At 37.7% G+C, this 14,228-nt stretch overlaps 1 protein-coding gene across 1 annotated transcript in view; it reads right to left on the bottom strand.

Annotated features, from left to right (window-relative positions):
- The window catches only part of SIAH3 (siah E3 ubiquitin protein ligase family member 3), an 85,594-nt gene extending 73,621 nt beyond the window's left edge, over positions 1–11,973 (bottom strand). The window contains exon 1 of the mRNA XM_074299120.1: positions 11,721–11,973. Coding sequence (XP_074155221.1) covers positions 11,721–11,855 — 135 coding nt within the window. The 5' untranslated portion in view covers positions 11,856–11,973. The remainder of the gene's footprint in view (positions 1–11,720) is intronic.
- Between the last annotated feature and the right edge of the window lie 2,255 nt (positions 11,974–14,228).

The raw sequence follows: 14,228 nt of genomic DNA, 5'->3' as shown, positions 1-14,228 counted from the left end.
AAATATCCACCCCATGAAACTAATACATTGTTGGTGGAGTTATAAACTGATCCAACCAGTCTGGAGAACAATAAAGGACTATAAAACTGTGCATACCCTTTGATCCAGCAATACTATGGCTTGATATCCAATAAAAGGGGAAAGGACCCATTTGTGCAAAAATATTTATATTTTTATGTAGTGGCTAAGAATTGGAAATCAAAGAGATGCCCATCAATTGGGAAAAGGCTAAACAAGCTATTATATACAATTGTATTGGAATATTATAATGCTGTGGCAGGATGATTTCAGAAAAACCTGGAAAGACATAAGTGAACTGATGCATAGTGAAATGAATAGAACCGAGAGTATAGTTGTGCACAGTAACAGCAATATTGCTCCATGAAAGACTATGGAATGACTTAGCTATTCTCTGTAATACAATGATCTAAACAATCCCAAAGGCCTAATGATGAAGCATCCTGCCTCCAGAGAAAGACCTGATACTGATTTTATACAGATTGAAGGCAGATATTTTTCACTTTCTTTTAAGTTTTCTTTTATTTGAGTCTTCTTATATGGAAACATTTTACATAATTGCACATTTATTACCTAGATTTTATTGCTTACCCTGTTAGGGAGGGGGGAGGGGTAGAATTTGGAACTCAAACCTTTAAATAAAAACATTTTTTAAATTGAGGGGAAAATTCACCCCATTCTTCAAAATGAGAACTTTGGCACAGAGTAACATCTTGCCTAAAGGTCATTCAGCAAGTCCCTGACAGAAGCCTCAGGTGCTAAATATGAGGGGTCCCAGCTTCCTTTTGGAATGATGGTCACTGATGAATAAGATCAGACTTTCCCAGCAGCTTTTTTCAAAATGCCAGGTATTGATCTGGTTTGGTTTCTTCTTAAGAAATTGAGTCTTCCTGATGCTCGACTAAGTCTCGTCTATTGTCTGCAAGTATTATCTTCCACTAGCCTTCTTGTACTTAAAATGAGCTCTCCCTTTAGCTTCTGGCCACTGTGCCCCAAGTAAGCTCCAAGTCGGCGCCATACCCAAAGACGCCACAGGCCGTTACCCTGCAGCTGCCAGGATTCCCACAGCTCCTGCACCAGCCAGTTCTGCAGCAATCAGGGCTCTCCCTCCTAATCACAGACTTACTATTAAAAATACATTAAAGGACCAAGAAATGATTAAGAGATACAGGGGTGTGCAAGTAAGGCCAACATTTCCAGTTAAATCTATCTTCCAAATTAGTCACAGTTAGACTGCTGCTCTGCTAAAAACATTAGCCTGGTTTCAGATCTGTTTTCTGAGGTTCTCTTCATTCTGTATCAACAGTCTAAATGGAAATATAGCCTTTTTTGAAAATCAAAATCAGTGCAGTTATTTACAAGTCTGGAGATAGGGTTGGATTTCTTTGTATGACCTTTAGCTTTGAGAATCTTCCTTTTCTTCCATATTATATTTGTGCTAGCTCTAGGGAACCAGTGAGTGTTTCCCCTTTTAAAGCCCTGCTACTTCCACCTATGATTTACACACTGTCAAGGACCTGAGGACAAGGTGCACTTGGGAAGAGTCCAGTTCTTCTGGGAGGACAGATTAGAAAGATAGTGTCCTCGACTAAAATACATCTCTCCTTCCCAAGACTGCTGCAATCATTTTTCCTTCCCCTTCTGTCCCTTACACAATAGTAATTGGCTGCATGTAAGACTACTAGGTGCAGTAGTGGACCTGGAGTCAGAAAGGTCAGAATTCAAAATCTGAATCAGCTGTTTGCTGGATGTATATTCCTTGGCAAATTATTTAATCTTTTTCTATCTGTTTCTTTATCTGTAAAATGGGGGTAAATAATAGCATCTATTTTACAATGCTGTTTTGAGGGACTTTGTGTCCTATGAACATTATACTTTTATATAGATAACCTCTAAGGTTTAAATTGATGGAGATTTCATTGTTTTGTAGATTATAAAGCCTTTTAAAATAATCACGCTACATTTAGGTTCTGAACAAAAGAGATAACACAGGTCACAGGGAATAAGAGATCATAGATTTAGAGTTGAAAAGCACCTCAAAAATCATATAATCCAATCCTTCATTTTTACAAATGGGGAGGAAACTAAGTCCAAATGAAATTAAGTGATTTTCATTTGGCTCTGCAGCCCAAAGAGGAATGCTACAAAAACCTCTTTGGCTTAAGAAGATCTACTAGAGGGTATACCCTGCTGCACTAGAACTCAGAGTCACTTCTATACTATCATGAGGATAAATGGAACTTTATTCAAGAGCCATAGAAATTAATAATGTAATATTTTTAAATTTTATATGTATGCCTACATATAAAATATAAATATATATAATATATTTTATATTTATACAGTCATAATTTCCTTTTAAAAACTCTATTAATTAAGTAGCATAAGTATTATTATTGTATAGATTTCAAGGAAACAGTCTCAGAGAGGTTACATGATTCAGCCTCTATCATATGACTTGTAAAAGGAGGAGCCACAACTGATATCTTTGTCTTCTAACTCTGAGTTTAGTTTCTTCCCACATCCCATACTTCCTAGGAACTGGAGAAACTGTACTATTTGGTAGGCAGGTTGCTTCAGTCTACTTCTTTAGCATTGATTGGAGCATCAGAGGCAGAATAATGAGATATTAGGAGATGCAGATTTTAAAATAAGGATTAAAATATTTTATCAGGAAAACTTTGATTTTTTTTCATAATTCAAACTGAAAATGAAAGGGAAAGGAGAAAATTGTCTATTTAAATTGACCGGCTTCAGTACAACCATGGTAGATATATTATGATAGAAGAATATCAGTAAAAATATCTAGTAATTCACAGAAAATCATATCCTAGACAAGTGGCAACCTTAGAAGTAATTGTCTAGAATATTTCTGCATTAATAGACCCAAGTTGGAAAATCTACAAGGTAAGCTAAAGACCTGAAATCAAAAAACTAAATTTGACCTCATAAGTATCATAGAAAAATGGTGGGATAGAAGTCAATTAGAATGTGGACAAGTATATCACATTAAAAAATAAATTAAGAAAAAAGAAACATTGGAGCAGCATTTAAAAAAGAGAGAGAGAGAGAGAGAGAATATACTCATGTAAAGGAAACTATGAACCAGAAAAAGAGAAGTATTGTGAGGAGGAATATTTGAATAAAGATCAATAAAAGGAGAAAGAGAAACAATATATTGCAAATGAGACTATTCTAGAGACCACCTAGCAAGAAGAAGAAAATAGATGAATATTTTGTAACTCAATCACAAACCAGACACTAAAGGGTACTGATGGGGAAATTTTAATTATCTGGATGTATCTTATAGCTCTCTCCATGAAGAGTAGAGCATCTAAAGAATTCTTAATTTGTCTATGACAATAATATCTGTGGTAATTACCTTCCAGGATTTTGATAAGGTTGCAATGAGATAATGTATGCAAAGTCCTTTGCAAACTTCAAAATGTTATATAAGCATCAGTTTCTGTCCCTATCCCTATTATGGTTCATAAGCATTTAGAGAAGGAAGCACAGATCACTAAATGCAAAAACAGATTCATCAAGAAAAGGTCATATCAAACGAATCACTTTTTTCTCTTCATTTCATTGGATAGGAACACTGGTTACCAAACCAATAGATTAGTAGGATGCCATGCATACAATATGCCTGGATTCCACTGTGACATTTAATTAAATCTTTTTTGAGATCTTTGTGGGCAAGTACGAAGATAAAAGTTCAAATGGCAGACAATACAGGTAGGCAGAACAAGAATTGGCAAATGAATGTCCTTCCCAAAGAGCAGTGAACTGGAGGAAAATTTCTAACAGAGAGCCCAAGCCTTCTTTTTTTTTTTTTTTTTTTTTTTTTTTTTTACCATGAATTGATTCTGTTCTTCTTTTTATCAATCAGTATCTTAGATGAAAGCTTGGATGGCATGCTTACCATATTTGTAGAGAAAATAAAGCTGAGCTATTTTCAAATATCTGAATTGCAATCATGAGGAAGTTTTGAAATGTTGAAATGAAAGCTTCAGTTTCAGGTACTTATTCCAACTTGCTCTTTATGCATTTTGGTAGGGAGGTAAAGATGTCATGCATAAATCTAGCTATTCCCCAAACAGCCTCTTTGGGTCCACATAAGAGGAAATTTTATACAGTTTGATCACAGACCAGCGTTATGCTATTGAATAAATTGAATACATAGATAATCCCCTAATCTCATTGTAGCTATTAGTATCAACTTTCTCTGATACTTGCCTTTCATTCAAATTGCTAATAAGTCTCTAATAAATTGACTAGTTGGGACAGTAGTTGTTATGTGACTCTGGGGCCACACTGGCAAATCACCATTAACCAAAAGTGTTATGCCCTATAAAATTTAAAACAATATGATGCCCTGATTCAGAGTTAGAGCTCAAAGAGCTGGAGTGAATTACAATGGAAAATAGTATGGTCTGAGTATTCATTTTATTCAACAAGCATTGATTAAGCCCCTACCACATCCAAAGCACTGTATAAGAGCTGGGCATACAAATAAAAAACAAAGATTAAAAGACTCTGCCCTTAAGCAGCTTACAGTGAATTGAGGGAAGTATCAAAAATGCAAATGAAACAATACCAAAAAATATATATAGCCTCTTTTTTGGTGGAAAAGCACCAATAACTTTTGAGGGAGGACAGAGTCTAGTCCCTTAAACTGAACCTAAAAGGAAACTAGAGATTCTAAGAAACAATAATGAGGAGAGAGTGCATTCTAAGCATAGGAGAAAACCTGTGGGAAGATACAGAGAAAGAAAAAAAAATCATATAGGGCAACAGTAAGTAAACCAATATGGCTGGTGCATCTAGTACCTAAGGGGGCAATAAAATAAAATCAGTCTGAAAAGCTAGGTTGGATTTGGACTGTGAACACAGTCATCATGGTTTCTCTTTTATAACATAGTATGGCTGGGTTATGGATTTATCTTCATCTTTTCCCCTTGTCCAGATCTAAAGATGCAAAAAGGAAGTGAAATGACCAACAACTGGACAACAGAATGGAAAAGTGATGAAACTAGAAGACTAGAAAGCTCACAAATGGAATCCTAAGACTTTGCAAAATTGAAAAGTAACTCCATGGGTCTAAATGTCAATAGTACATGTTGGAGTTGAAAGCTTTTGTTGGAAGTCTTTATCACCTTTAAAACATTTTTTAAATCTTTTTTTAAAAATCTGCTCTAAAAGCAATGTTAAGACATTTAGCTGTCATATTGTCTCATCCTTAAGTGTTATTAAAGTGTAACCTCCCCTTGTAAGTCTATCCTATTCCCCACTTCCATTCCAAGAATGTTCTATCAATCATGACCACTCTAAGGTACTTTGTACTACCACCATCTCTATGCACCCACTCCCATACTTATCATGTTCTAATTCCCATTATTATATCCATGTCCTTGTGTAATCTCCACCACAAGATTGTAAACTCTTTGAGGACAGAATTTACCTTCTTCATCTTGATAGCTTTTCTCCTACCAATGTTTTGCACAAATGTGTACAGACGACAAACAATAATTATTCAAGGAAAGGAAGTGATCTGGGGATGGAGATTGTGGATGAGGAAGGAAAAGGATTTCAAAAGATAATCCCTTTAGTTTTAGAGCTGGCTCTTGGCTTTGGTCTACACTACTATTGTTTCTTGTAGTTTTTCGGGTACAGATAGATTATACAATAGATAGAATACTGGCTTGGAGTTAGGAAGATCTGAATTCAGATCTGGCCTCAGATATTTTACTAGTTATGTGACCCTAAGCAAGTCACTGTGCCCTGATGAGGGACACATTGGAAAACAAAATGATAAGCACCAGCATCTTTGCAAAGAAAAACCCATCCAAAAAAATCCATGGGATCATATAGAAATGGGAATACTTGAAAAATAACACTTTTTCTTTTCCTTGAAACCTTATTCTCACTCCTCTTACAGACACATAGATTTGTTGAATAATTAAAATAAAGCCCTTGTTGTTCCATTTACCCTGTACCTGGGCCTCTGTATGTTTTGTCTCTGAAATTACAGTTAATGAGTTATGGAAGGGAACAACTCTAGAGACTGGATAGATTTACTAGAAAGATCATGTCAGGGAGAGGTGGTGAAGCATTTGCTCCCTTGGTTTTGATACTGAGAGGAAAGAGACTGTACTTTAAAGGATTTATTGGGAACAATGTGTAAATGTCAGTGGAGGAACTTGTGAATGTTTGCCTCTAGGCAGCACCACTGATCTACATTCAGAAGTGTTAAGGAGATGCAGCAATTAGTTTGCAGTTGTCACTGTCCAACCTGAAAAGTGCTGAGTGCTCACCCAAAAACCTTTACCTTATGTGCTTCAGTCAACCTCATTCTAGATGCCTGAAACCTGGGACAGGAACCAAGAGAAAGAAGAATGGGTTCATGGAAAAATCCACACTATTAGTGAGAGGGAAGAATGATAAGAAGTTATTAACTGCACAGAATAGCAACTTTCTGATGAAAGGGAAATCCAGTGCAACTTAATGGATAGAAAACTGAACTCAAGAGGCAGCTAGGTGGTGCAATGGATGGAGCATCAGCCCTGAAATCAGGAGGACCTGAATTCTAGCTGTGTGACCCTGGGCAAGTCACTTAACCCCAATTGCCTCAGGAAAAAAAAAGAAAGAAAGAAAAAGAAAAGAAAAGAAAAGAAAACTGAACTCAAAGCCAGAAATCCTTGGACTTAGTTCCTTTCCCTGCCACATACTGATTGTATGACCCTGAGCAAATAATTTAATCTCATAACTCTAAACAACTCTTGCAGATCCACGTAATTATAGAATTAGAGAAGTTACCCCCAAAAAGATACCAATCTGTATTAGTAGAAGGAATTTCTTTGCCTAGAAGTTCCCTTTACAGCTCTAGTCCTTATCACAATGCCTACAAGTAGGATACTATTCTGGAAACTAGGGGCACAAATACAAAACCAAACAAAAAACACAGCACCAGCCTTCCAGAATCTTAGGTTCTATTGGGAAGATAAGCTATATGCATTAATAAATATGATCAAAGTAAAAAAAATTAAGTCCAAATAATTATAAACTTGGAAATGAGAGGAAATTATTTAGTCTTCCTCTTCATCTTACAGAGAAGAAAACTGAGACCTAGAGAATTAGTCACTTAAGGTCATACAATGATCATTTGAGGTCCCTTAAAATATATAAAGTGAATGGTAGATCTGGGATTCCATCCTAGCTCCTCTTAGATGCATGTGCTCTCTCTACAATATCATGCTATCTGGATCTCTGAAAGAGATTTGGAAGATATCAGAAATCATTTAGTCTCTCCTCCTTTTGAAGGTAAGGAAATAGGCTCAAGAACATTAAATGAGTAACCTTAGATTACACAGATAGGAAATCATTTTTGTTATTCAGTAGCTTCTTTATGACCCCATTAGAGCTTTTCTTGGCAAAGATACTGAAGTGGTTTGCCATTTCCTTCTCTAGCTCATTTTACAGATGAGGAAACTGAGACAAATGGAATTAAATGACTTGACCAGGGATGTGAAACTGGTAAGTGTCTGAGGCCAGATTTGAACTTAGAAAAATGGATCTTCTTGATTTCCAAATCCATTTCACCACCTAGCTGCTCAAAGGGAATAGTAGAACTAAATAATTGAACCCAGGTCTTCTGAGTTTCAATCTAATATATCATGTTGCTATGGCAAAATAAAGAGAAGGGTCTGGAGTGTGTGTGTGTGTGTGTGTGTGTGTGTGTGTGTGTGTGTGTGTGTGTGTACTTTTGAATTAAGACTTGAGCAGTAGTGGTTAGAAGCCAAAGGAATGTTGTAGTTCAAAGGAACATGCAGGTCTGGTTGATTGCTGTCCCATTTTGCCCACATACTAAAAAACTCTTTGGAAAGGTAGAGGACATCAAACTAGGGTTGTTTGTTACTTTGAGGTCAAACCTTTTCTTTGTAAGGGGATAAAGCATCCCAATATTCTTCATCATAGAACCTACTCAACAGAGAGATCTCTGAAAAGGAAGAAATCCAAGGAGACAGACAAATAATCACCTAAAGAGATGGGGAGACATTGAGATTCATTTGCACGCAAATAAGAATGCTTCATTTACTGATTCTTCCCATGCCTAGTAAACACTTTAGAAACTTTCCCCGAAAGCTATGTCCCTAATGTCAGAGGCAACAGAACACTGGTACTCAAAGCAATCCTCTTTAATTAGGGTTGGCTTACAGAGTGTAATTGTTTAACCAGAGTGTCTGCAATCACAAGAAAGCTTTGGCTTTAATTTCAGAAGGGAAGGATCAGCTTGCCTCCGCTTGAAAGAATCCCAGGTTACTGAGTAATAGCCATAATAAGATTGAGAATGAAGGTGACCTATAGAAGCATGGTAAATACATGATTTTCTCTGCTCAGCAAGTGAATTTTGATTATAACTCAGCACTTGCCTCAGGTCCTAAGATGCTGTTAGCATTCTCAAGAAAGCTCAGGGAAGAACAAAGTGCAAAATGTTTCCACAAAGAAAAACACTGGCTTCCCAATCCTATTTGTGGCCACATTTAACCCAGAAAATTGAAACCAAGGTTGCAATCTATCTGTCCTTAGTCACAATTGCATGGATTAACCTTTCATACAAAAGAGGTTAGAAATAGAGGAGAGGAGAAGATCAATAGCCATTCTTTGGTCAACAATTTTTTAATCTTTGTTTTCTTAATTTCATTTCTTAAATGTAAAGGTTCCTAAGTCTCTATATCTAATAAGCTATTTTTCTATTCTGTAGAAAAGAAATTTTTAAAAGGGGAATCTCCTTTGTGGGCACATGGACTATTAATCCAATAAATCTCTGCTTTCTGTGGCTTGGTTAGTTAACTTCTCTGCAGGGATGGGGGGCGGGATTATCCCCAGAAAAGATGTGTGAATGGTTAAGGGGACCCCTTAAATGTGGGCTCTGTCTAGCTCCTGGAGGACAGCAGCTACATGAGAGAGGGGGATAGTAAGAGCATGAATTGTAACCATGTGTCTAGCACTGCTACAGCCCTTTCCCCACTGCAAGCACTTGTTTGTCATGCTGCACGCACCCTTAACAGATCACCCAGCTTGCTCTGTTTATCTATTGTGAGGACTGTTTGAGTAAAATCCCCAAATGGTTTTGTATGGAAAATGAAAAGCAAGAGGAAAGCATTGAAAAAATGAGTCATACTTAGGGACAAACTAAGATATATGTTGTTTTTGTAAAAAGAGCTATTTCTTTTCTGTATGACTTTTTTGTAGAAGAGGAAGCATTGGATAGTGCATAGAGAACTCCTCTGATTCAGAAAGACCAGTATTCAAATCCCACCTCTGACACAGACTAGTCATAGCCTATGTGATTCTGGGCTAGTCACTTGGCTCTAAGACTGTAAGTTGCAGAGCAGATGTGAACATGCATTGATAGAGGGAGTTTCCTTACTGGAAATTTCTCACACTAACAAAATCACAGTTCTAGTTCAAAATGGAGAAGGAAGAGAATCTAAAGATTTTAAGTGATAGGTTTAGAAGTTACTTTTGGAATAAGGTCAGGACAGCTATTTCACAATTAGACCCTTCTCCTTTATCTGGAAACTTTTCATAAATCACTTCCTCCCTTCAAGCCATTAATGAGTATCTTTTCATATCAATTTTAGCCTTTTAGGTTTTAATCTAGAAAATAATACAATAAAAGCAGTTTTGATAAAAAAAAATTTAAATCAAAATAATAAATGGCCCTTTCCTTCCTGCTCCAGATAACTAAAGTGGCAGAGAAATATAATTATTAATGGAATTGTAAATATGATCTCAAAAGTGGCCATGAAATGGAATATGAAAAAAGGGTCCTATACAAACACACTACTAAAACTTAGTGGTAGTAAAGTAAAAGCAGTTTTGATAAAAACATTTTTTAAAAAAATAAAAATAATAAGTGGCCTTTTCCTTCCTTTGCCAGGTAACTAAAGTGGCATACAAGTGTATCTTTTCATATCAACTTTAGCCTTTTAGGTTATAAATTTAGAAATGTACTCAAGTAAAAGCAGTTTTGATTTTTAAAAAAAAACATTTTTAAATCAAAATAATAAATGGCCTTTCCCTTCCTGTGCCAGGTAACTAAAGTGGCAGTGAAATATAATTATTAATGGAATTGTAAATATGATCTCAAAAGTGGCCATGAAATGGAATATGAAAAAATAGTCTATACAAACACACTGCTGAAACTTACTGAAACTTACTGAAAGTAAAATTCATTTTTAAGAATAAGTCATTAAGAAAAACATATTTCTGAATGGGGTTAGGAAGAGGAATATGCTTTTCAGGCAAAGATGAAAACATGAAGTTAGTCACCTGCTGAAAAATAGAGACCCAGCACCTGGGATAGGTCCTTTCCCTAACTGCAGAACACTCAACTTTCTGAGAAGTTTGGCAGCTTGATCCTAGGATGCAGATGACTGTCTCTCCTAGAGACTCCTAGAAAGTTTGAGGCTGGGTTGATTGCCCCTACACTTTAGCACTGATTCACAAGGTCCATATTGTCTGGCAGAAGCATAAGGGTTTCCTGGTGATGAAAAATAATGGCAGCTCCCCCAGGTGATCAGAGGAGTGTTTGGGAGAATGACGTGACATATCTATCCTATCTGAGGATGCCCATACATTTTCCTGACATACCCTCTCCTCCCAAGCAGGATTTAGGAACAGGGAAAACAGAGGAGAGGGGTAGCAGTGAACTGGGACCGAGTTCTTAAGAATCTATTTTAGGTTTTACAACATATTCAGAGAATATTCAGCATATTTATATTCATCCTGCTTTTCTTAGAGTTTAATGGTCTTTACCATCCAGAACTCTCCTCTCAGCCAAGTTGCTTGTACTTTATCTCTCCATTGATAATATTTGTAGGAATCTGTCCGTGATTTCCTTTTAAGCTGACAGGTCTCTAAAAGAGACACTAACTCACAGGTGCTGAAACAGCTGCAGCTCCAAGATTCTCAGTTACAGGAGCCATAGCAAGCACAAGCACTAGAAACCCAAGTGCTTTCAGGCAGCAAAATAAAGATAGGCTTCCTGTTCCTCAGATAAATCTCTCTCCTTCCTTTCTTTACCTCTCTCTTGGCCTCGGGGCTGAAGCACAGCTAGCTCCGGGGCCCCAGCCTCGCAAACCAAATGCTATTAGCTTTCTAAGGGCAAGGGCAAACAACTTACAAAAGAGAACTCTCCCTCTTCTTTCTGACGTCCCCCACCCTCCCACCTTTTAAGTCTCAGCCGCATCGCTCACTTTGGTACCAGCCAGACGGAGCTTCTAGTATCCATGTGGTTAGTGCTTCTCCAAACACATTGGAACAGATTGCCATTTCTCTAACTTTGTAAATCATTTCCCCTGAACATTTGTCCCATGAAGATTAGTGACAGAAGGATAAGAGGAGAGAGCAGGCGCCCTTGATCTTCGCATCCCAGTCCCATTTGGACTTCTTTTCTGAAAAGAATCGGGAATAAATACATCCTGGCTACCTTTTTTTTCCATGAGAGCTGAGCAAGCAAAACAACCGCAAAATATCTCCAAGCTACCTGCGCGCGAGCACACACACACACACACACACACACACACACACACACACACACACACGTCAGAATCGGCTCCAACCTCGTACAAACATCAGGAAAAACACGCACTCGAACCCAAACTGGTGAGGTTCAGACGGAGACAACAACTCACCTTTGGGTTACGCGTAGGGTTTACGACGCACACAAGTTGTCCGGCAGCGGAGAAGACCCTCTTCGCCTTGTAGTGTTGAAACCGGAGATGAATGAGATCTAACACAGCCCCAAAACACTGGGTGAAGAAAAGCATCACAACTTTTTTGGGGGGCGGCGGAGTCTGCTGAGAGAGGAAAACAGCGAAGGAGACTGCCAGTCCTTGAGGTTTGCTGGCAAGAGTGCAGCCCTCGGAAAAACTACTCTCCGGCACGGCTTAGCATGCCTTCATATTCATCATCAAAATAAGACGGTTAGAATCTTGCAGCAGTGGGCCGGCCAATCAAAAGGACAGAAATGTTATCCTTGAGGTACAGAGACAGCCAATAACAAATGCCTCCCCTCCAGAAACTCCCTGATGAATTGAGCCTGCTGGAGAATGTATTATTGAACATTACCATATATCAGCACATTGCATTTATCTTGTGATTACAGCCAACCATACATAATGCCGGGGAGATGGGCTGACAAAATTGATTGGTTAATGTCTCCATTTATTAATTGACTTAATTTAACACGAGAGCACTCCTTAGTGCCCTAACCACCCACCCTCCCCCCAAAGGAGAGCATAAAAGCCTCGGAACAGTGAGACATCCTGCTCAAAAGTAGTCAGACACACAAAGAAGACTGAGGCTTGACTCCTACAAGCTGCTTAAGGAAAAACCAAATATTACAAGACTAGACCAGTCCCCCAGAAGAATTTGGCAGCAAGAGAAAAAGTGAGTCGCTCTCAGGAAATCTTAGGGTCTGGCTCTCTATATGTTGGGATTTGGATTTCAGATGCTACATCTCGTTTTCCAATCCTTGTGAGCAAAGCAAATGCATCTTCGTTAAGATATACACACATACACGTGCACGTACACATATACAGATAGTACTCAAGAGCACTAATTGCTGGAAGCTAGAAGTATGAAAGCATAAAGATGCATAGAGCAAGCTTCTAAAAATAATGAAATCCATGATGCATGAATGCCCGCGCACACAGAGAAACCAACACTGAGGGGAAAGTGGCTTGTAAATCAGCAAAATAATTACAGCTGCTGAGGGTCTTTGCTTGTCATTCATCAGCATACTGGTGGGCAGCAAATTGCTAATTAACCACTGGATTGTTAGTGATGTTTAAAATAGACATTATGTCCGCGTGTACCCGATCACTTATGGGTTTTTCCCTCTGTTTCCAGCAGTAATATATTTCTCCACTTGAGACTAGTCCCACAGAATGCTCAAACTGTGTGTGAACCGAGTCAGCCCATGTAGATCAAAAAGCTGATTTGTTGTGAAGGGCCATCCTGAGTGACAGCCAGTTCTGCTGGTTAAAGAATCAAAGGGGACTAATTGAATTAGCTTTTCTGACAATCGTCCTGTAGGGGCGCTATTTAGGTCTTTTGACAGAAGGGGGATGATAGCTCTTTTACAATGTACAATTTCTTCTCTCCCTTTTTTTTCTTTGAAGAAGAGGGAGAATATGTGGGGGTGGAAGAGGAATAGGGGACAAACAAGATATAGGCTCGGGAAGCCTAGAAGTGTATGTGTGTGTATGTGTTTGTGTGTGTGTATGGTTGTGTGTGTGTATACATGTAAATATACATGTGTGTATGTTCTCTTTCAACCTATTCTTGTATCTTCTCTTTCTTAATAAATCAGTCCAGGATGGCATCAGGATTCTGCTCAGGTTAAAAGAATCCCCATACTGTGACGACTGGCTGCGGTCTTATATGTCTGAACTTCCACTGTATACCCACTGCTCATTTCTGAAGCAGGAGCTTTGCCCAGCAATAGAGGTCTTCCAGAGAGCCAGTCCTTCCCAGTGAGCTAACATATGTAAGGACTCCATGTCTATGATGCATGTGTTTTCTCCAGGAAATTTAGTATAAAATAAGAAGAAACTAAATTTGTCTGCTGAGCTAAGCTTCCCCAAATGCTGATTCTTTAACTGAATTGTGAACCAAATTTTTCCTCCCTCAAATGCACAATTTAAACAGGAACCAAATTATTAATTTGGCAGTAAACCAGAATATCAAAATATTCTCTTTTTCAAACTTGAACTAATAATTTATTCAATGAAAATCTCTGGAGCTACCTAATACAGCAGAAAAGGAAAAAAATGAGAGAAATAAAAGATGCTGCTTTAAGATAACTGGAATAAATATAGAAAAGTCTGTTTTAAGTAACTTTTAAGTGTTTGTTATTGTTATAATTATATTGTTGACATTGTTAGGTAAAAAGATCCCCAGAGTACTCTTAACTTATTTTAAAAAACTTAATATTATCATATTATGACCTACAGTGCTTAGTATGGTGGAGAGTATCTTGGCTTTGGAGTCAGAGAACTGCATTTTAAATCATTCTTCTGATGTTTTTTGCTCATGTGACTTTTAGGCAAGACAACTTTCTTTGTCCTCATTTTCTTCATCTATACAATGAGAAAGATGGCCTCTGAGATACTGCTCAGCTCCAGATCTATTTTTAT

Source organism: Sminthopsis crassicaudata, chromosome 3, assembly GCF_048593235.1.
Source record: "Sminthopsis crassicaudata isolate SCR6 chromosome 3, ASM4859323v1, whole genome shotgun sequence".
In the NCBI taxonomy this organism is placed as follows: Eukaryota; Metazoa; Chordata; class Mammalia; order Dasyuromorphia; family Dasyuridae; genus Sminthopsis; species Sminthopsis crassicaudata.
This window is presented reverse-complemented; position numbering and strand designations above follow the sequence as displayed.